This window comes from Diabrotica virgifera, chromosome 10 (assembly GCF_917563875.1).
Source record: "Diabrotica virgifera virgifera chromosome 10, PGI_DIABVI_V3a".
Classification (NCBI taxonomy): Eukaryota; Metazoa; Arthropoda; class Insecta; order Coleoptera; family Chrysomelidae; genus Diabrotica; species Diabrotica virgifera.
The window spans coordinates 103825166-103848690 of NC_065452.1; the positions used below are offsets into that span (position 1 = coordinate 103825166).

General features: G+C 36.6%; 1 protein-coding gene across 1 annotated transcript in view; it reads left to right on the forward strand.

Moving 5' to 3' along the window:
* Positions 1-23525, forward strand: part of LOC126893430 (proclotting enzyme) — an 80916-nt gene that overhangs the window by 49964 nt on the left and 7427 nt on the right. Inside the window, exons 3-5 of the mRNA XM_050663620.1 lie at positions 13796-14118; positions 14170-14362; positions 21019-21436. Of these exons, the coding sequence (XP_050519577.1) occupies positions 13796-14118; positions 14170-14362; positions 21019-21436 (934 nt within the window). The remainder of the gene's footprint in view (positions 1-13795; positions 14119-14169; positions 14363-21018; positions 21437-23525) is intronic.

The following is a 23525-nucleotide window of genomic DNA, read 5'->3' on the forward strand; positions in this document are numbered from 1 at the left end:
AAGGAAAGGAATTTGTATTTCGACATAGGAGAGTTGTTTTTGGAGTCAACTGTAGTCCATTTCTTCTGGGTGCTACTATAGAATTTCATTTAATAAAGGCGCTGGAGAAATGTTGTAATGATATGCCGTACTCTAAAAATACAATTGAAAGGCTTATGATTGGGTTCTATGTAGATAATTGTGTGACTAGTGTTACCGATGAGAATGAGTTGAGAAAGTTCGTATCAGAAGCAACTGCCATCATGGAGGAAGCTAGGATGGATTTGAGAGGGTGGGAGTCTTCTGGTAGTACAAAAACAGTTGTCCCTGTTCTTGGTCTTCTCTGGGACCCCTCAAGAGACACCCTAAAAATCAATGGTGAAATTTTTCAGGAAGTGGTCGGAAAAGAACCCATAACTAAGAGACTGATGCTTTCTGTAGCTCAGAGTATATTTGACCGTATTGGTTTTACGGGGTTGTAGGGTTGTGTTATAGAGGTAGCACCTTTTATCGGAACGACCACATCAACCGTCATAGACGGGAGATGGTTCTTGATAACTGGTCCTCATAAGACAACTAACTCTCACTTATGGCTCCACGTGCCACACCCCGGGCAACTGCATTGGTCTGCAGGCTAAACTAAGTGAGGGTAGCCAGATATGGAGATAATTTCACCGAGTGATTGCCGGTATAAGCAATCTCCCACTTACCGACCAACGGCTTCGGGCGGATGAGTTAGTAAGTGGTAGGGCACTCTTTTGTCCTGGGGTTGAGAAATCGGCCTCGAAGGCGGATGAACAAAAAAAACGGTCAACGGCTTAAGGATGTAGAAGGCAAGGGGAAACCACTACATTAAAGATCATATACGGATATCCCTAGTACAATTGTCATGGCTGTACAAAAAAGTAACTCTGTTACTGATCATGGATATCGGAGACCAAGATCCGGCAGGGGAGGCAAATCACAGATAGACCACAGGGCCTCTCAGGTCGATATCAAACGAAATCCCTGTGAAATACCCATCAGTAACACATCGTCCAAAAAGAAGACTAAAATCGACAAAAAGTGCATGAAGGTAGGCACGTGGAATGTTAAGTCAATATACCAAGCAGGTAAAGTCCATAATGTCATTCAGGAAATGGAAAGACTTAACATAAAAATATTAGGATTAAGTGAGACCAGATGGCCCAATTCAGGTGACATATTAGTAGGCCAAACAAAGATATACTACTCTGGTAATGACAATGACCCAAATCACTGGAACGGGGTAGCGATATTAGTTGATAAAACCACCCAGAAATTTGTAACTGGCTTCTTACCCATCTCGGATAGAGTTATGATGGTAACACTCAAAACAGCCCAGTCTAGAGTCAATATAATTCAAGTATATGCTCCCACAGCAGATAAATCGGATGAAGAGCTCGAACAGTTTTATAACGAATTACAACAAGCTTTAGAAGTAACCAAGTCTAGAGACGTTACAATAGTAATGGGAGATCTAAATGCAAAAATCGGTAGAGGAAGTCAAGGTGATTTTATTGGAAACTTTGGACTGGGCACTCGTAACGAGAGAGGAGAAAGATTGGCTCAATTCTGCCAAGAGACCGATTTTATTGTCACGAATACTTATTATGATCTGCCGACCAGGAGACTCTATACATGGAAATCACCAGCAGACAACCAACATAACGTCATCAGAAACCAAATTGACTACCTTCTCATCTGCAAACGATACCGAAATTCCATAAAATTAGTAAAATCATACCCTGGAGCTGATGTGAGATCAGATCACAACCCAGTTGTAGGAAGGTTTAGAATTAATCTAAAGAAGCCTGTGGTTAAAACTAAAGTAGAGACGATACAAGTATCTCGTTTGAGAGATCCATCAACAAAAGAGCAAGTCACACTAAAAATTAAAGAAGAGCTCACCAAAATAGAAATTATTCCTACTGAAGATGCGAACAGGAAATGGCACATGTTAAAAGATGCTCTTATCCGCACATGTGAGACAACACTTACACCTAAACTAATTAAGAATAAAAATGAATGGATGACCGAGGAGATTCTAGATCTCATGGAAGCAAGGCGATCTTATAAAACCAAAGACAAAAACATGTATAATATTATACACACAGAAATAAGGAGAAAGATCAGAGAGGCAAAGGAAAGATGGTATAGTGACAGATGCGCAGAGATTGAACAGTTGGTAGAGAAACATGATAACTTAAACCTTCATAAGAAAATTAGTGAAATAACAGGCACTAATATTAAGAAAAAATCAAACATACTGCTGGATAAAAACGGAAAAATAATTATAGACGTCGGTGAAAGGCTTAAAAGATGGCAGGAATATATTCAAGAGCTATTTAAAGACGAACGGACTGAAATAGTACTAGAGCAGGAAAAGTTCGACAACGGCCCAGACATAACAGAAGATGAGGTACTAGAGGCGATAAAGCGAACAAAGAACAACAAGGCAACAGGTCCTGACCAAATACCTGTAGACATAATACGGTTAATAGAGGACCAGCAAATTGGAATATTGGTCGACTTATTTAATACAATATACAGTACAGGAATCATTCCCAGAGATTGGCTGCTGTCAACGTTCATAACACTGCCAAAAAAACCAAATGCAAAAGAATGCCAAGACCACCGGATAATAAGTTTAATGAGTCATACACTCAAAATATTTTTAAAAATTATACACCGGAGAATACATAACAAACTTGAGCAGGACATAAGCGACACGCAATTTGGATTTAGAAATGCAATGGGAACGAGGGAAGCCCTGTTCGCTGTAAATGTACTTGTGCAAAGGTGCATGGATGTTAATCAGCCAGTATATATGTGTTTCTTGGATTACAACAAAGCCTTCGATAAGGTCAGACATAACCGCCTTATCGAATTACTTGAAAAGAAAAACTTAGATATGAGGGACATCAGGATCATTAGTGCTATCTATTATAATCAGATCGCTGTGGTAAAAGAGAACAACGCCTTTTCAAATGAAATACGTATTGAGAGGGGCGTCAGACAGGGCTGTGTCCTGTCTCCTACTTTGTTCAATTTGTATTCAGAGGAAATAATCCAGGAAGCACTAGAAGACCTAACCACGGGAATAAAAGTAAATGGTCGACCAATCAATAATATACGGTTTGCCGACGACACTATTTTATTAGCCGAATGTCTTGAGGATTTACAACAAATGGTTGACAGAGTGGTAGAAGTCAGCCAAGAAAACGGACTGTCCCTAAACACAAAAAAGACACAATTTATGGTAATCACAAAAGTTCAACAGCGCCAAGAAAGCATAACAATACATGGAGAACAAATTAAAAAGGTTGAAAAATATAAATATTTGGGTACAATAATTAATGAAACTAATGAGTACACAGAAGAGATTAAAGCAAGAATAGGACAGGCAAGAAATGCTTTCAACAAACTAAAAAAAGTACTCTGTAGCAGGGACATTACAATTTCTTTAAAGATAAGACTTCTGAGATGCTACGTGTTCTCCGTATTATTCTATGGGTTGGAGGCTTGGACATTAAAGAAGGATGTTTCGGACAGATTAGAAGCCTTCGAGTTATGGGCCTACAGAAGAATATTAAGAATAAGTTGGGTGGATAGAGTCACGAATATCGAGGTGTTGAGAAGAATGGGAAAAGATAAAGAGGTTTTAAATACAATTAAAGTCAGAAAACTGCAATATCTGGGACATGTTATGAGGGGCGAGCGTTATAACTTGTTACAATTGATAATGCAAGGAAGAATACAGGGTAGAAGGAGTCGCGGAAGAAGACGCATCTCCTGGTTAAACAATTTGAGAGCTTGGTTTAATTGCACTTCTGCTGATCTCTTTAGAGCAGCGGTATCGAAAGTGCGAATTGCCGTGATGGTTGCCAACCTTCTTAGAGGAGATGGCACATGAAGAAGAGAAGAAGATTGGTTTTACATGTCCGGTATCTCTGTTCCCCTAAACTGTTGCTGCAGAAACTTTGGGAAAAGCGCCTGGGATGGGATGCACCAGTCGAGAATTACATGGCTGAGGAATTTTGTCAATGGGTTACTCATCTTCCTGAACTGTCGAGTATTGAGATTCCACGTTGGATCCAGGCTAGGCCCATTGAAGCTGACCATTGGAGTTTGCACACCTTTTCAGATGCAAGTAAGAAAGCTTATGCAGCTGTAGTGTTTTTGAGAGTTCTTCGGAATGATGGTGTTTCGATTTTTCTTGTAGCAGCTAAGAGTCGTGTGGCTCCTTTGAAGAAGATTTCTATACCTAGATTGGAACTGTTGGCAGCCACTATTGGTGCTAGACTTTATCAGTCAGTCAAAAGACAATTTTCTCAGCATGTTGAGTCTTATTTTTGGAGTGATTCCACTACGGTTCTTTCTTGGATTCAACGTAAGGATGACTGGTCTGTGTTTGTTTTTAATAGAGTTCAGGAGATTAGAAATTTAGCCAATGCTGAGTGTTGGAAATATGTGCCTGGTTCTCTCAATCCTGCCGATCTTCCATCAAGAGGCTGTGGTGTTCGGCAATTGTTCGAATCTCGATGGTGGGAAGGCCCGGAATGGTTATACAGAAAAGAAAATTATTGGCCCCAACAAAAAGTAGAGGTTGATGAAGAAGAAGTCGGCACTGAGAAAAAGAAAAAAGCCATTTCGTCACTACTGAATACGACGTCCGACGATTGGCACCTGCGTTACTTTTCTCAGTACACAAAACTGTTAAGAATGATGGCTTGGACGCTACGATTTTGTTACAATACGAGAAATTCGAATGGAAAACTTACAGGCGAATTGGTCGCGGAGGAAATCGACAAAGCCGAAATGTTTGTGTTGAAGTTAGTGCAGAACGAAGCGTTCGGTTCAGATACGAAACGAATTTCCTCGCTGAACACGTTTGTCGATGAATTTGGGCTTATACGTTTAAAAACTCGCGTTACCGAGAGAGTTGACACGGAAGATTTTCGTCTGCCTATCTTACTTCCGGGTGAACATTTTATAGTGCGCAAGTTGATTTTGAGCTTACACAAAAACTTTTGTCACGTTGGTACACAGGGACTGCTTAGTTTGCTCCGCGAAAAATATTGGACTTTAGGGGGTAGACGGATTGTGCGGTCCATTTTAAAAGAATGTGTTGTGTGCCAGATACAAGATGGGAAATCGTTCGAAGTACAAACGCCTTCATTGCCGGCCGATAGAGTTCAAGATGCTGCAGTGTTTGAGATTTCCGGGGTGGACTTAGCTGGGCCTCTTTACTTGAAATCGGGCGAGAAGGCATGGATTTGTTTGTTCACTTGTGCCGTTTATCGCGCAGTTCATCTGGAACTCGTTACCTCCTTGTCAACAAATGCATTTATTCAAGCTTTCCGCCGCTTTGTTGCAAGGCGTGGACGCCCGAGAACGGTTTATAGTGACAATGGAACGAATTTTACGGGACTTGAGAACGCGCTTAAGCAATTGGACGGAACATGATCGCGGAATATAGTTCCACACAACGTATTAAGTGGCGTTTCAATCCCCCTACAGCTGCATGGTGGGGTTTGGGAGTGATTAATAGGTATTGTGAAAGGACTTTTGCGAAAAGTTTTGGGTCGAGCGTCTCTCAATTATGAAGACTTATTGACATTGTTGTGTGATTGTGAGAGTATAGTCAACTCGCGGCCGTTGACGTATATTTCGGATGATCCTACTGAGTTAGCCGCGTTGACGCCAGGTATGTTTTTACGTGAGCAAGCCAGTTACGAGTTGCCGGATTGTGATTTGCTAGAGCAGAATTCTCTCACACGCAAAATACGCCGTTTGCAAGAGTTAAGAAATCATTTGCGAAAAAGATTTCGTGCTGAATATCTGGCTCAACTCAAAGCGGAAACGAAGAAGACGAAAGTGTCTAAAGTGTCTATCGGGGATGTCGTTTTAGTAGGCAACGACAACATCAAGCGTCTTCAGTGGCCTTTAGGAAAAGTTATTGAACTTTTACCCGGTAGAGATAATCAGGTGCGGTTAGTTCGTCTTGCGACGGCACAAGGACAACTTCTGAGACCGTTGCAAAGGCTTTACCCAGTGGAAGTCGTGGAGGCAGTTACTGCTGGCGAGAATATCCAGGGTATTACCCTACGGGATGCGGCTCCAGAGACAGTGCCGCAAGAGAACGGTTGTCAGCTCCAGGCTGAGGAAGAATCAAGTGAAATAAGTGCGGGAGTGACAAAAAGCAGAGCACTCGATTTAAATGAAAGATGTACGCAAAGTGGCCGGGTAGTTAAAACTCCTGTAAGATTTAAGTGACATTTTCTTGACTTGATTTTTTCATGACTATGTTTGTTTTTTGATATTTTACTTTTCACTTTATTTGATATTTTGTTGTAATTTTTCGTGACTCTCTGTATTTTTTGAGAAATTTTGTCAAATTCCCCAAGGTGGGAGAATGTCGAGTCAGTATATGGCAGTGTCCGTGTTTAAAAGATATTTCTGCTTTATACATACGGCGAGCCATATGGTTTGTTTTTGGTTGTTTTAAGGTGAAGGGATGATGGGCTTACTAGCCCACTTGAGATTGAAACCTATGATAAGAATGTATTGCAGTTTTAAGGAATGTGTAGATATTATGTTTTTAAGTCAGTCGAGATCCAAATAAAAACTTTGTTTTAAGCTACACTTGCGTATTTTTAATAGGGGTAATTTTCTGTAATCGAAAGTTATTTTCTATAATTTAATTTCGAACCTATAGGGATCTTTGCGTGAAGTAACTCGTGGACATCCCAACGTAACACCTACTAACAAGTCAACATCTTCACCAACTACAATTGTTGTTTTTGTTGCCTAAAATTTTTCAATTGCTGTCTTAATTATAAGAACAACTGCGTCATTTTAGCTTGTTTCACTTCAATATTCGCAGCTGTTAATTTGTCAGTTAACATGGAAATGAAACGTTGTTGTTGAAAAATTGTTGTTGATTAGCTGGAACTGTTATATTTTCATCAAAGATGTTATCTTGTGTTATGTTTTCATCAAAGATCGGAACCCGATGATGTTTTTGTAGTTCGACGACGTTGTTCTGCAGCTTTAATATTCTTTGTCGAGTCACTGTAGCCGTCAAATACCACTGTCACTGTAAGCCCGTAATGTCTGCTAAATGGTAGACGCTTGTAATAAGTACATACTTATATTCACTTGAACTGAACCGTTAGCACTAAAAGAATCAGATACTATGAACAAGACTACGGACAATACTGTAGTCATTGCTTACAATAGACAATCTGTTCTTTTTTAAACAATGGTATAGCCAAATTTTTTCAAGGCCACGTGGATAGAGGAAATTCAGTTTGGCTCTGATTATCTTTTGAAGAAATATTTTCAGAATAGTATAATATATTATATAAAAGAAACACAAATAGGCATTTATACTTGTCTTAAGTGCCACATTATGTATATACGTGGCTTATATGTGCATATAATGTATAAAATAACTTTTAAAATCGCGATATCTCAGGAATGGTAACTCTTAGGAAAAAAATTGTAAGGATTATTTTTGTAGAGAATGTTAAGATCTACAACTTTGGTTTGATGTTTTTTTTTGAGAAAACTTACCGTTTTCGAGAAAAATCCAAAAAATCTCAAATGTTGACTTTTGACCCAGAATAACTTTTGTTGCACACATGGGATCGATGGGGACTTTTAAAACTTTATTTGTTATGGTAAACTCTAGCTCTCCACCAAAATTTGGCTCTCCGGCAATTTTTATCATTTGCCAACTATTTTGATGTCTAAGTTGACCGGATTATTTGTGTAGTTTCATTTAATAAAAATAAAAGTCAAGTTTCAATATTATTTAAAGGGCGGCTTTCGAAGACTTGCATCATATTGAAAAGATGTACCGCACGGCTCTGAGTCATCTGCATTCCAATCGCGATGCTCCCTAGCGAAATATAATCTGGCTACATGATGTTCACATAGGCGTAACCAGGATGATCCTAAGGGGGGTTACAACTACCTGAAAGGGGGGGGTTACAACTACTGGAAGGTCTCTGAGGGCTATGGTGTTAAGCGTATAGAGCTCAAAGTACATCCCAATGGGGGGGGGGGGGGGGTTATAACCCCAAAACCCCCCTGGTTACGCCTATGGATGTTCAACATGATAATGTACAACATACCACTGGTCCTTGCATTTGTGGATTACCAGAAGGCTTTTGATTCTGTAGAGTTTGAAACAGCACTGGAAGCCCTAAAGCAAAGCCGAATAGGCTACAGATACACGTCACTAATCAAAAACATTTATATGAGAACGCTACATCAAGTATACGAAGACACAGGAAAATTCAGCTTAAGTCGAGGAGTGAGACAAGGAGACAATATTTCACCTAAATTGTTCACGGCCGCTCTAGAGTCAATATTTAAGAACACAAGTACCCAAACTGAAGAGCCTCAATGTTGCGAAGTAAGTCCAGAGCAAAAGTCAAAAAACACAGAAGATAAATGTCAGTTTGTAATTATTAGTAACTTAACCCCAATATACACCCCTATACAAGTGGTACACTACATTAAAGAGAAGCTAGGTATCAAAGAATATATTATATGTTACGCCCTCGTTAAAGATGCCGACACATCAACTGGTTCTTCATTTAAAATAGGCATAAAATCTAGATCATCTATTAACTTATTATTTAATAAGGAAATTTGGCCACCTGGTGTAATCATTAAATGGTCCATTGAATCTTCATATTCCGAACCATCGGCATCGCCTTCATCCGAGTCACATAAGAATCCGAAGAATATCAGAAGCCCTGTTATCCCGGAAAATCCAGTTACCAGTTTATGCAACAACAAAGATGAAGTACAGAACACAAATATATGTTCAGACAAGCAGGCTATCGAAATTTGTAAATCTAAGAATCCTTTCCATTCGCAAATTAATTTCGTTAAGAAAGATACTTTAGAACCATCTATAAATCTGGATCCTTTGACTCCACCAAGAGTTAGATTAACCAATAACTCTAATAGTCGGTATCTTCTAGCCAAATTAAGGGAACCGGATATCTTAAAAGCCCTTAAACTTCATCTTGCTTATCTACACGACCAACCTGCTTCTGTATTTTACGATGGATTTACCAACACAAGCGTTAAACTGTTTTTGGCTTCCAAAGGGCTTCCTACCAACACGGAAGATCTACGAAAAATTCTTCTAGAATTTAACGAAGTCTATGGAACTGGTCCAGATGAGGTGGAAGCTGATCTTGCTGCTTTTAGGTCCTTTCTCGCTTCTGAAAGAATTATCCATTTACAAAAATCAAGGGAATGTCACCGAAATTACTATTCCGCTGTCTCTCCTAAACGAAATTTTTAAACATCACGACGTATTCTGAGGGACTAGAATCCTCAAATTATTTTAGCGATAACAACTTTAGCATGGTTCTGATTAATATTCGATCTTTAAGTTATAAAACTGATGAATTATTTCTATTTCTAGAGGAATTAGGGTTTCCTCCGATAGTTGCGGTTACTGAGCACTGGCTTGAAGTCAACGAGCCTTTTTTGTAGAAAAATATTCCACTATTGCTAGGTACGATCATCAAAGTTCAGCGCATGGAGGCACCCTGATTCTTTCTACAAATAATGATTTTTCTCTGGTAACAAAATATGATTTTCTATTAAGCGAAGCATTCTTTGAGTTTTCCTTAGTTTACAGTAAGAACCTTAATCTTTATATTATTTGCATTTATAGATCACCTGACTCTTCCGTGGAACTATTTTTTCAGAACCTGCTTAATTTGTTAGATGACCTGCCCCATAAAAGCAGAAAAATTGTATGCGGGGACTTTAACATTAATTATGCTGCTGCTTGTGCTACACAAATATCCCTGGTCAACATATTTGAATCGTATGGTCTAACAATGCACATTGATTCTCCTACAAGGATTATAAAAACTTCATCTACCATAATTGATTATATTGTCTCAGATTTCTCAGCCCGTGATGTCTGCGCTACAACTGTTAATGCGGGACTATCTGATCATGAAGCCATTTATACGAAGTTTAACATCTTTAGCAAGCCCTCTTCGAAAACTCGACGTTTAGTCAGGATTTTTTCCGCTCGGAATTTTCGTAAATTCCAAAATTTATGCTTAACCTCTGAGTGGCCCTTTCCTTCTATGAACGTCGATAATAATTTCAGTGACTTTTTGAATAAGCTTGTCTGTATCTTCAATAAAGCATTTCCTTTAATCACAATTAAGCCAAAACATCACAAACCCTGGACTACCAAAGGTGTCCGCATATCATCCAAAAATATGCGTTCACTACTGTACATCAAGAAATTTACTACCAACGTCTCTGTTACTGAATATATCACCAAGTACAGGGCAATCTATTTAAAACTTATAAAATCAGCTAAAAAATTGTACTATCAAAATCGTCTGAGAAGCTCTAAAAGTGTTGCAAAAGAAACTTGGCCCATAATAAACGATCTTCGTAATAAAACTCACACAGCTCAAACATTTTCCCTTCCAGACCCAGAAAATCTAAATGAATACTTTGTTAATTTGAGTAAAAATATAACATCAACTATTGTGTCACAACAAGATCTCATTTCCTATCTCCCTAGTTCAGAAAAGGTCTCGAATTCATTCTTTATAAGACCGGTTGATAAATCTGAACTGATTCAGACAATCAATAGTATCAAAAGCAAATCTTCCTGTAGTACCGATAAACTATCCATAAAAATTTTCTCAAATCTCCCAGACAGTGTGTTGGGAGTCCTCATCTCTCTAATTAATGATTCTTTTGAAAAAGGTAAATTTCCAGAGTGCCTAAAGAGGGCCATCATTATTCCTCTTCATAAGGGTGGTGAAAAATCAAATGCCTGCAATTATAGACCTATTGCATTACTACCGGTACTCTCCAAAATTATTGAGAGACTCATAAAAGCCGACTTATGTCCTTTCTCGTTGATAACAATATTTTATCACAAAATCAGTTCGGCTTTTTAAATAATAAATGTACCACAGATGCCATGTTTTCTGTACTACATGAGGTTTATCAAGCATTAAGCAATAATCTGCACACTACCACTGTTTTTTGTGATTATGTCAAAGCTTTTGATTGTGTGAATCACGACATTTTGATAAAAAAACTAGATTTCTACGGAATTCGAGGTATTTCTTCGAACTGGTTTCAATCTTACTTGGATAATAGGAAACAACTGGTTAGAGCAAATGATACAGACTCTAGTCTCAAAAATGTTGTATGTGGGGTACCACAAGGTTCAGTATTGGGCCCTCTACTTTTCCTTATATTTATTAATGACATCACTAGCTTAAAAATCGATGGAAAAGTTTTTCTTTTTGCTGGTGATACCAGTATCACTTGGAGCAACTCAAATATCGCAACTCTTCATGCTACTATAACTTCTGATCTACTTACAATAAAATCCTGGTCCGATTCAAATTTACTCTCTTTTAACGTAGATAAAACAGTGGCATTGTCCTTATAAAGGAGCTCTTCAACCCTTACCTCTTCATAACAGCCAGATCAGTATCGTTGATTCTGTAAAGTTTCTTGGTATTTTTTTAGATAGCAATCTGAAATGGTCCCTTCATATTGATGTGTTAAGCAAGAAACTATCCTCAGCTTGCTTTGCAATAAGATCTGTTTCGAAGGAAATGAATTTAGCCTCTTCCAAAATAACATATTTTTCTTTGTTCGAGTCACATCTTCGATATGGTTTCCCTTTTTGGGGTTCTGGTACGGCTGCCCAATCTGATGTTATTTTTAAATTACAAAAAAGAGCAATAAGATATCTGTTTGGCCTCAGAAGAACAACACATTGCAGAAGCTACTTCAAAGATCACAGGATTCTAACACTACCTTCTTTATATATTTTAGAAACTGTTTGCTTAATTCGTAAACATCTACATGTCTTTACAGCAAGACCTAGACATGACTATTCCACCTGAAATTCTACCTTTGACATCTATTTACCGATCCCGTCCAGTGAGTTAGTAAAGAAATCTATATTATATTCTGCAAAAAAACTTTACAACCATCTCCCTCTACAACTTAAATCTGCAACATCTTTCCCCAAGTTCCGTAAAATGACTAAAGCCTATTTATCTCAAAGACCATATTATTCAACAGCAGAGTTTCTTAACCAATAACTAAGAAAGTACAGTATTCTTATTTATAAGTATAATCTTAATCTATATTTGAGTGTCATATGCAGCAGCTTAACTTAACTTATTAAATTTCTTAAGGTAGATTATGCAATTTGCAAATTTTTTTTAAATTTTGCAATAGATTGTTACTGTTTTTTTTTTTGTTTCTTATCATTATTTTTATTTATATAGACGACTTATATCATTTTAGTAAATTGTATTTGTTATTTGTTATTGTTCTTATTTACGATTCCTGTAAGCTTTGTCCATAAAATTGTTAAATTTTTCATGACAATAAAGCATATTTCTATTCTATTATATACTCAATGGCAAGATATGGGCATCAATATAGATGGAGAAAGATTAAATCATCTGAGATTTGCAGACGATGTTGTATTAATCGCAGATAACTTACAGGATATAGTTTTTATGATACATTCACTTAAAACTCTGTCTGAGAGAGCAGGATTAAAAATGAACTTTGAAAAAACTAAACTTATGACAAATCCCGTAACGAGTAGAAATATAACTATTGACAATACCTAATACCATACAACAAACAGACACTTACAAATATCTGAAACACGAGATCAAAATAAGCAGAGACAATCATACACATGAAACACAGAGGCGAATAGGCCTTACATGGGCAGCATTTAACAAACTAAGCCATATTCTAAAAAGTTCAATTCCCATGTGTCTCAAGGCCGCGTCTCACCATCAAATAATTTGATCAAACAGTTTGAGCAAACTCTGGAAGTACGTCAAAGTGACGTCACAATTGCAGTTTTTTTGAAATTCTAAAAATCTGTGCTCTCACCATCAGTCTAGTTTGATCAAATTTTTTTTATTGAGTTGTGTAACTTGTTTGTTCTTTATTTAAAATTAAAATTTTTCATTATTATCCACAATGAACACTCAAGATGTGACGTCACTAACTGTCACTTTTAGTTTGCTCAAACCAGTTTGATCAAATTATTTGATGGTGGGACGCGGCCTTCTCAAGCGAAAGGTTTATAACCAATGTGTTTTGCCTGTGCAAACTTATGAATCAGAGATTTTAACAATGACGCAAAAATCAGCAATTAAACTCAGAGTTACACAACGAGCCATGGAACGTTCAATGCTGAACGTGAGCCTTCGAGACCACATAACAAACCAACAAATCAGGAAAAGATCAGAAGTCGAAGACGTCATCGAACGAGCTACGACGCTTAAGTGGAACTGGGCAGGGCACTTAGCCAGAACACAAAATGGACGGTGGACAAGACGAATCATGGAATGGAGGCCCAGAAACTATGAAAGAAGCCGAGGACGATTACCGACTAGATGGACAGACGACATAAAAAGTGTAGCGGGAAACTGGCTACAAGCGGCCCAATGTAGAGAACACTGGAAAGAACTGAGGGAGATCTATGCCCAGCAGTGGACGCGATTGGATGATTGATGATGATGATGATGATGATGATGATGATGAGTACTCCTCTACTATCCCTGTAGAAGATATGCTACTTACAGGGCTTCGTAACCATGTCTTATGCTAACCGCTGACGTCTCTCCTTCCTATTATGAGGAAATCAGTTCCTTGTACCCTTTCCTGTCTTTTCCCAAATTATCCAAAGTATTACTTTTTAATATAAAATTTTATAATTTTTTAGCTATTGTGACGATCTTAGTAATTGTCCACAGCTGCTACTTAACCTTGGAAACTTGAGGCAATCACTTTGTTTTAAAAGTCTTTTTGAACCTGGAGTGTGTTGCCCAAGAACGACTGTATTGTCACCTGTCACTCAATCGCCTACAACTACTACCTTTAGACCGCCTACCACATCACAACCTGTCACCTTTGCAGCAATTTATTATAACACCGAAAAACCGACAGTTGTCATTTCAACTACAAATCCGCTCAGAGAAAATAGCAGTCTTTTGTCTATTCCTAGTCCTTTACCGGCGGTAATCAATAATTTTGTAGATCCAGAAGGTAAGAATTATTTATCAACAACACGTATTTGTCTATAATTGTATATTCCAGACTGTGGTCAGCCAGAATCTGCAAAATTTCGAGTAGTAGGTGGAGAAGAAGCTCTTCCTGGTAGATGGCCATGGATGGCAGCCATTTTTCTTCACGGATCTCAAAGAAGCGAATTTTGGTGTGGAGGATCTCTGATTACAGCGACTCATGTATTGACTGCTGCTCATTGCACTAGAGATTCTAGACAGAGACCGTAAGTTACTATAGAGCTACTAATACCAGACTAACAAATTTTCGACTGCAGCTTCGTCGAATTCTTCTTTTTCTTAGCCTTCTGTTGGTTGATCCGAAGATGTGGCTGGTCTGTATTTTTAACTGGTACCTTGGACACTCTACAAGGACATACTGGTACCTAACATTGAGTGGAACATTACAGTTGTTGTTACATAAAGTTGGATTACTGTGACCAATTATATGTCCTTCGAGTATGTCCTAGATGAAGTCAAGTAACAAGAATAAGAATAAGGTCAAAAAATATATCCATGGTGTTACAGATGTTTTCACTTTGCGAAGTTTTGAAGGTGAATGCTTCTTATTCAAGTTCCATCTTCTATCGAAGTTTAGAAATTATCATGGCTATGCGGACCCTGTTGACTGTCGCGCTAAATAGTTCTGCGTCTTCTTCTTCTTGCGCCACTCCTATCGGAGATTGGAAATCATCAAGGCTACCCTGACTTTGCTTACAGCTGATCTAAAAAGTTCATTAGTGGTGTAGCCAAACCACTCTCTCAAATTCCGCAACCATGACATTCTTCTACGGCCTGGATTCCGTTTTCCTTCTATTTTTCCTTGCATTATATTTTGAAGTAATGCGTATTTATGACCTCTCCTCAAGTGACCCAAATACTCGAGTTTTCTTCGTTTTATCGTTAACAAAATTTCTGGGTCTCTTCCTATCCTTCGTATTACTTCAAGATTTGTGATTCTTTCAACCCAACTTATCTTCAGCATTCGACGGTAGCACCACATCTCGAAACTTTCAATATTTTTTATGTTGTTCTGTTTGAGAGTCCAGGCCTCTACACCATATAATAGCGGGTTAAATACGTAGCCTCTTAGCATTCTTAATCGTAGAGGGATGCTTATATCTCTGTTGCAGAAGAATTTTCTTATCTTTATGAGGTGGCCCTGGCAATTTCGATACGTCTTTTTATTTCATTGTTTTGGTCTCCAGTTTCGTTTATTAAAGTTCCCAAGTATTTGTAACTTGATACTTTTTCAATTTGATTGCCGTTTATACTAATATGTGCTGGTTGTGTCATGATTTTACTGAAGACCATATACTTGGTTTTTTTGATATTAATGCTTGATATTATGTTTGTAAGTAATCGTTGTAATTCTTCTACTGTTCTTGCAACTAGTACAGTGTCGTCTGCGTATCGAATATTATTTACAACCTCTCCATTGATTACGATTCCTTCATTTGCTTGCAAAAGGGCTTCCTGACAGATGCTTTCACTATATACATTAAATAGCAGTGGTGACAAAATGCATCCCTGTCTTACTCCTCTACGTATTTCTATTGCTGTTGATATCTCATTTTCTATTTTGATGTTAGCTTTCTGATTCCAATATAAGTTGAGAATTATTCGCAGATCTTTATTATCTATGTCTTTTCTTTCCAGAATGTCTCTTAGCCTATCGTGGCGCACTCTGTCAAACGCTTTTTCAAAATCGATAAAACATGCATGTACTTCTTGATTAACGTCTAGACATCTTTGCGTACGAACATTCAAACCGAAGAGAGCTTCTCGAGTACCTAGTCCTTTTCTAGTTCTGCGTACTACATTCAAACTTTTCCCTTAAGTTCTTAAGCCAGGGTATTCTTCGTCTTCCCACATTCCTCTTTCCTCGAATTTTGCCTTGCATAATAAGTTGTAATAATGAGTATTTTTGCTCTCTAATTACATGACCGAAGTACTCAAGTTTCCGTCTTTTGGTAGTTAATATTATTTCCGCTTCATTTCCTATTCTTCTCGTTACTTGCACCTTTGATATTCTTTGAATCCATGATATTCGTAGGATTCTTCTGTAACACCAAAATTTAAAGGCGGCCAACTTATTCAGATGCACTTGTTTTAGTGTCCACGCTTCCAAGCCATAAAGAAGAGTAGAGAACACGTAACACCGAAGCATCATTAGGCGTAGTTCTAACCTTATATCCTGACATCAAAGAAACTTCTTCATCAAACAGTGGCGTAGCGTAGTGGGGGCGGCAGGGGCGGTCCGCCCCGGGCGGCATTTTTAGGTGGCGGCAAAATTTAACAATAAATAATAAAAATATTTTGTACTTAAATATTTGAACCATTTTATATTTTTATCGCAACTACAAATTCTGACCGATTTAAAGGAGCACGGAATTTTTCATTACTTATTTTGTGACAAATTCGGGGAATTCCTTTTCTTTGAATGATATTTTGTAGTGACTGGTCTTTATTATCGTTTATTTGAGAACGTAAATACAACGAATGGATCTAAATTTTGCTCATCCGATGGATTTAATACTTAGTGGAAATTAAATCCCAAGGTTTCAAGTCACGAATCAAGTGCACTATACATCCAAAATTATTGCAAGTAGAAAGAGTTGGAGAGCAGATTTAAAAAAGGACAGACTATTAACAAAAAAGAGCAATACATAGTGGCAAAAGAAATAAATAAATGGCAGGAAATTCTTATCAATATGTTTGATATTATAAAATTGCTTGCCAAACAAAATTTGGCTTTAGGGTAAGCACAGAACAAGTAAGTCGCGGTGGAGGTGTGGGTCGCGGTAGATGCTACTAGTTAAGTCGCGGTCGATGTCGACAGCACATAGCAAGGAGGTCACCTGAGCTGTCAGTCGAGCTAGAACCACTATCAATTGGCTGTAAATAATAAGATCCTCCTTCATATTTCAAAAATTTACTGAATTTAATTACTTTAGAAATTCAAAAATAAACTGAATACAAAAAAGGGATTATATAAAAAGTATCAACTCAAATCATCCTTGTAGGCCGCGCAGTAGACATCAATGTAAAACAAACTCATTTTATTTTCAAAAGCATCGATGTAAACCTCCTGGATGGCATCGCGCTAAACCTCCATCGCGACTTACCTGCTCTGTTCGCTTACATTCATTACAATGTGTTTGTTTTACATGGATGTCGACATCGACCGCGACCGACACATACAGCTCCACCGCGACTTACTTGTTCTGTGCTTACCCTTACGTGGACATATAGAAAACGACACCAGTACCAAGAGAGGAACCTTTTTAGAATTGGTTAATTTAATTGCAAAATACGATCCTGTACTTCGTGAACATCTTGTAAGATCTAAATGTAAGGCAAAATTTCAATCACTAAGGTAAGGTCGCCAATTAAGGCCACCTTAACGTTTAAATATCTGTAATATTTTATTCAGGAACAATATGGGGGAAAACTCTTGTATACGTATTGCCTAACATTTTAGCTATCGAATTTCAGGATAAAATACTTACTAAATAAATAAATAAATATAAAATTTTAACATTGAATAAATCTGGAATATTTGGCCTTATTAGGAACTGGTAGCTTAATAAGGCCAGTTTAATTTTTTACGCAAATTGAGGTGGATAATAAATTTTAAACCTAAGAATTAAAGAACAAATATAAAATTTAGTGAAAGAAACTTTTATTCATATTAAAAACAAAAATTTGTCAATACATTAAGCACACATATCGCACATTTACACACATCTAGGACAATTGGCTTTATTAGGACACTGTCTACTTTTTTATTTAACATAAAAAAAATAATAAAAAGCAATATAGAGAAAAAACTGTTCCAGTTCCTTAAAAAGTATTAATTTACTATCGCTTTACAAAGAAAAAATAATTGGCTTATATTCATTAAGTACCATTTTAGTAATTTTATAACTTACCTAAAATTTATAAACGAACTTCCGCACCGTAACAAACACGTGTCTAGTCTACTTGGCGCTGCTATGTGATACTACCGACTGAATGGCTTAGACGATTTTGACTGAGGAAGACATTTACGGTGACCTCTAATATATAATATCTATATTTAAGAAAATATTTGCAATTGGCCTTATTAAGACACTGGCCTTATTTGGCGACACTACCTTATGTCACCACAAATACAAAACGAATATATTGCCATTTTGGGAAATAATGTTCGCCAACATATCATCGGACAAATAAAAAAGGCTAAGTATTATTCAATTATATTCGACAGCACTTCAGATCTTTCTCATAAAGATCAAACAAATCAGGTATTAAGATACGTAGTAATTGAAAATCAGAATTCAAGAAATAAACCCTAAAGCTAAATTCATACCTTGTTCAAATCATTCGTTAAACCTAGTTTGTTTACACGCTGACTCAGTTGAGGTAGATTCAGTAGCTTTTTTCGACACTTTAGAACTACTATTCTTTGAACCACTATTCTTTGTTTTCCTCATCGACACGTCGTTAGGAAGTTCTGATAGCAGCTACAGGCAAGAAGGGTTCAAGACACACGGTGATGTGCAAGAGACGATGCCGTAAATGTGACATGGCATCATTACAAAGACATTCAAAGACACTTTGGAAAAGCTGACAGGCAAGTGAAAGCTTCAACACTAGGACAGATGCAGGTACTTTACTAGTTTCGATGCAGTCATTTTACTTTCTTTGTTTTTTGGGCATGTGGCATCCGGTGCTACATGAAGTGAATGATGCACAAAAATTTTTACAAACAAGGGGTCTTGACATAAAATTGTGCGCTCAGAAATTAAATGCTTTGCAGATGATATTGACAGAGAAAAGAGAGGAATTGGCAAATGACGCTGTAGGTTATGCAAAAAATATGTGTGAAGAACTTGGAATTTCCATAAAACCTCGAAGGCACATAACAAGAAAGCATATTTTTGATGACGGAACTAGAGATGCTAACTTGTCTTGTAAAAATGAGTTGAGACGAAAGCTGTTTTCTTCGTTAGATAGTTATTGTAGAAATTCGTGAGCGTTTTCAACAGCTACAGAATTTAACGGATAAGTTTGCTTATCTAACGCCGGATATATTATTAGATCCAGACAACACTGAATGTAATCTAGACTACGCATCTGACGAAATTGACGAGCTGGATTTCAAGCTGGAAAGACTTCGACTGCGGACTTTCGTTACTGTTACAGGCAATGAAAATAAATTGATTACTGCAGACTCACTTGAATTATTTAAATTTATTGTTAAATCCAAGCTGGAATATACTCTGCCCAATATTTTAATAAAGTTCCGAATATTTTTCACAGTCGCTATAAGCAATGCTAGCTGTAAGAGAAGTTTTTCAAAATTGAAATTGATTAAAAATTATTTAAGATCGACAATGAGTACTCTAAGACAAACTAATTTGGCTATTTTGTCTATTGAGTCAGAGGTGTGTGATGAGATAGACATTGACGGTGCAATAAAAGACTTTGCTCTTAAAAAAGTAGACTTATACATTTTTAATTGAAGACGGAAGTTTTGTTTTTAATTCTAGCAAATTCTCATATTACTTTTCAATCAAAATAAAAATATAACAGTATAGTATCGTTCTAGTTCTAATTAAAAATTGATTTTATTTAATCTTGTCACCTGTATAATAGTGCGAAATAATGGTGACTGTTCTCGCCGAAAAGTTCTCTATAATTAATGTATGTGATGTATAGTATACATTAAATTAAAATACCTAAATAAGAGGGCGGCAAAATTGCCTTCCGCCCCGGGCAGACGACACTCAAGCTACGCCACTATCAACATCAACAAAGAGTTCAACCATTACATCAATAACATATTCATCAATGAGTTTTAATAATTCGATGGATACATCATCTGGTTCAGTATCTTTGCCCTCTTTTATGTTTTTGGGCACATCATCTGGCCCAGTATCTTTGCCCTCTTTTGTGTTTTTGATGGCATAGATAACTTCTTTTCGTAATATTGGTGGTCCGGTGTCCTCTGTGGTTTCTAATGACAGTTCTCTTTCATCATTAAATAGTTATTGAATGTATGAAGGATCCCATAGAAATTGTACAATATGGTTGCTGTTTTGTATGGTGGCTAGTTCTTTTTTAATTAGTAGAGCAATTGGATGTGTTGTGAACAGTTAGTTAATGGTATTGATGGACCTGAGGGAATTGGTAATCATAAGAATATTAGATGTATTACTGGAGTTAATATTAGTGAAAGCTTGATATATGACATATTATGGTGGTACATCCTCAGGAACGTCCCATGTTAGTTGGGGTAGTTACCCCCTATGATAGGGGTTGATGAAGTAGACACTATTTGCTGAATACTTATTTATTTATAATACTCTAAATATCACATGTAACTAGTTGGTGCGTATGGAAATCTAACTGTCTAATAATGTATCTGAATCACGAATGATAATTGATAATAGAATGATTTACGATGCTTTTTTGTATCTATAAATAAACTAGAAAAGTGTTGATGTTTTTAATGCTGACACGGTCTGGCCGTGAATTAAGAATAATATTGAATAGCTGACAAAGCGTTATTGAAACTAGTGCACTTGTGTTGTGCAATCGGTGTCACCTCATTATTTAACAACAAACGTGATGTTTATTTTGTAAGACATTTAAAAATTAAATGAATATGTGTTGCTCTTATTTTGGATGCTGATAATCCTGTACAATATATAGCTGCCTTAAGCAGTATGTATATAACTTAAGGATGGTAGTTTATAGTCAAGTCTAATATTTGGAGTAACGACAGCTGCCCCAACCCTAGTAGTAGTTTTAAAGGCGTCTGTATATAGGTGGTTTTTGAATTGTGCATTATTTTAGTAAATATTTGATTACTGCTTGCAAAAATATTTTTCAGATTTGCTGCTCGTCAGTTTACCGTGAGATTAGGGGATATAGATTTGAAAAGAGAAGATGAACCATCGGCACCTGCTACGTTTAAGGTCGTGGAAATCAGAGCTCATAAGCAATTCTCTAGAATAGGATTTTACAACGACATTGCCATATTAAAATTAGATAAGCCAGCTAGAAAATCCAAATATGTAATACCAATTTGCCTACCTCCTCCGCAATTAAAAAATGAAAAATTTGCTGGTCAAAAAACTACCGTAGTAGGTTGGGGTACTAGGTACTATGGAGGTAAGGAAAGTACTGTCCAAAGGCAGGCTCTTTTGCCTGTCTGGAGAAACGAAGACTGCAACGATGCCTATTTTCAACCTATTACTTCAAATTTTATTTGTGCTGGTTACTCACAAGGGGGCACTGATGCCTGTCAGGTAAATATCATATTTTTACTTATTACTTGGATTATATAATTGTATGCGATACTGAATGGATGTCATAAGTACCTATATGTATAAAATTATGCTATAGTATTTTTAAAATTGATTAATCTTCTTCATCATACGTCTTGTATACGGATTCTTCAAACGGTTCTTCATTGTCAGTGTGTTGATAGTATATTATTAATAAATTTCAGTAATTAAATAGCAATAGTTGTAAAGGTCGCCGCGATTTGATGGTGGTATTATAGGTTTTTTGGGTCGCTGAATCCTATGGAAGTGGTCTGGAAGCCCAAATATGGTGCGTTTAATTGTTGTTAACAAATTATGGTAAAATTAGGTGTTTTTCAGGAATTATTAGAAGCTCTGTAAATAAATTGATAGTGTTAAGGCCGCGTCTCACCATCACATAATTTGATCAAACAGTTTGAGCAAACTTGACGTACTTGAGGAAGTACGTCAAAGTGACGTCACAATTGCAGTTTTTTTGAAATTCTAAAAATCTGTGCTCTCACTGTCAGTCTAGTTTGATCAAATTTTTTGTATTGAGTTGTCTAACTTGTTTGTACCGGGTGTCCCAATAAGAATGGCTCTCGGCCATATCTCAGGAACCGTTTATAGTAGAGCTTTGAAATAAAAATTTTTATAACAAAAGTTGCCTCAGGAAAAGCCTGGAAATTATTTTCATAATTGTGGGTCCACCGCTAGAGGGCGTAATTGAATATCAAAAATAAAAAAATCTAAATTTTACAAAATTTTTCTAATGAAGGGGCACTGGAAATCCGATTATTGTATTCCTCATCAAATTCTGCGCATATTTGATTTAACAAGTTTAACTCTACCTTTGTAAATAAGAGGTGGGGGTGAGTGGGAACGTTGTTATGAAAAAATGGCTGTAAGTCCGGTTCTGCTAAATCAAATTTTGAAAACTGGGTCTTGTTGAAGACAGATCTTTTTCTTCAATGTAAGCGTGATAATTTTGAACCATCCTAATAAGTAATAAGCCAGCTGGGAGGCGTTATTTAGTTTTTTTCAGAAATCTAGTTTTCTTTGGAAAATATTAAATACAAGTATGCATTTTTAATCATACTTTATAAAATTAGATTAAATTATCAATAGAATAGCGAAAACCGCATGTCGATACCTTTTTTCTATCTCAAGATATCTCGAGAAACGTGTAAATTTTATACATAACTGTTACTATCACCGGTAAACTAAGTTAATGAAAAGTAGTGTGCTGTGAAAAAAAAAACAAAATAACATTTTCCAGATGTCAACGTATAACAATATAATTAATTAAAACAACAATATAAAGAGAAACAATACTATTAAAATTAAATATAACACAGAACAAAAAGAACTACTTAGTGACGACCTAAATATTCAAATTGTTGCCCATCATACACTACTCTAGAATACATTATCCAGAGAACACTAAACGCCATTCAAAACATATCGAGAGCAGAAATTGAGACTGCTGTTCAATCTATTCTTGAAAGAGTAAATGTTTGCAACGAAAATGATGGGCAAAAATTTGAACGTTTATGTCATCACTAAATAGTTGTTTTTATTTCTTTGTAATAGGGCTTTTCAACGCTTCTCATTTGTTTCGAGCCTCTGTCATATGCCGTAAAAGTCGTGTATAATATTAATATACGAGATATGAACGAGGCTCGAAACAAATGAGAAGCGTTGAAAATACCTAATATACGTTGACAGCTGGAAAATGTTTCTTTGTTGTTTCCATAGCACACTACTTTTAATGAATTATTTCGTTTACCGGTGACAGTAACAGTTATGTTTTTAAATTTACACGTTTTGTAAGATATCTCGAGATAGAAAAAAGGTATTAACATGCGGTTTTCACTATTCTGTTGCTAATTTTGTCTAATTTTGTAATATGGTATTAAAAATGCATGTTTGTATTTAATATTTTCCAAGGAACACTAGATTTCAGAAAAAAATTAAATAACGCCTTCTAGCTGGCATATTACTCAGTAAGTTGGTTCGAAATCATAACTTTTACATTGACGAAAAAGATCTGTCTTCAACAAGACCAAGTTTGCAAAATTTGATTAAGCAG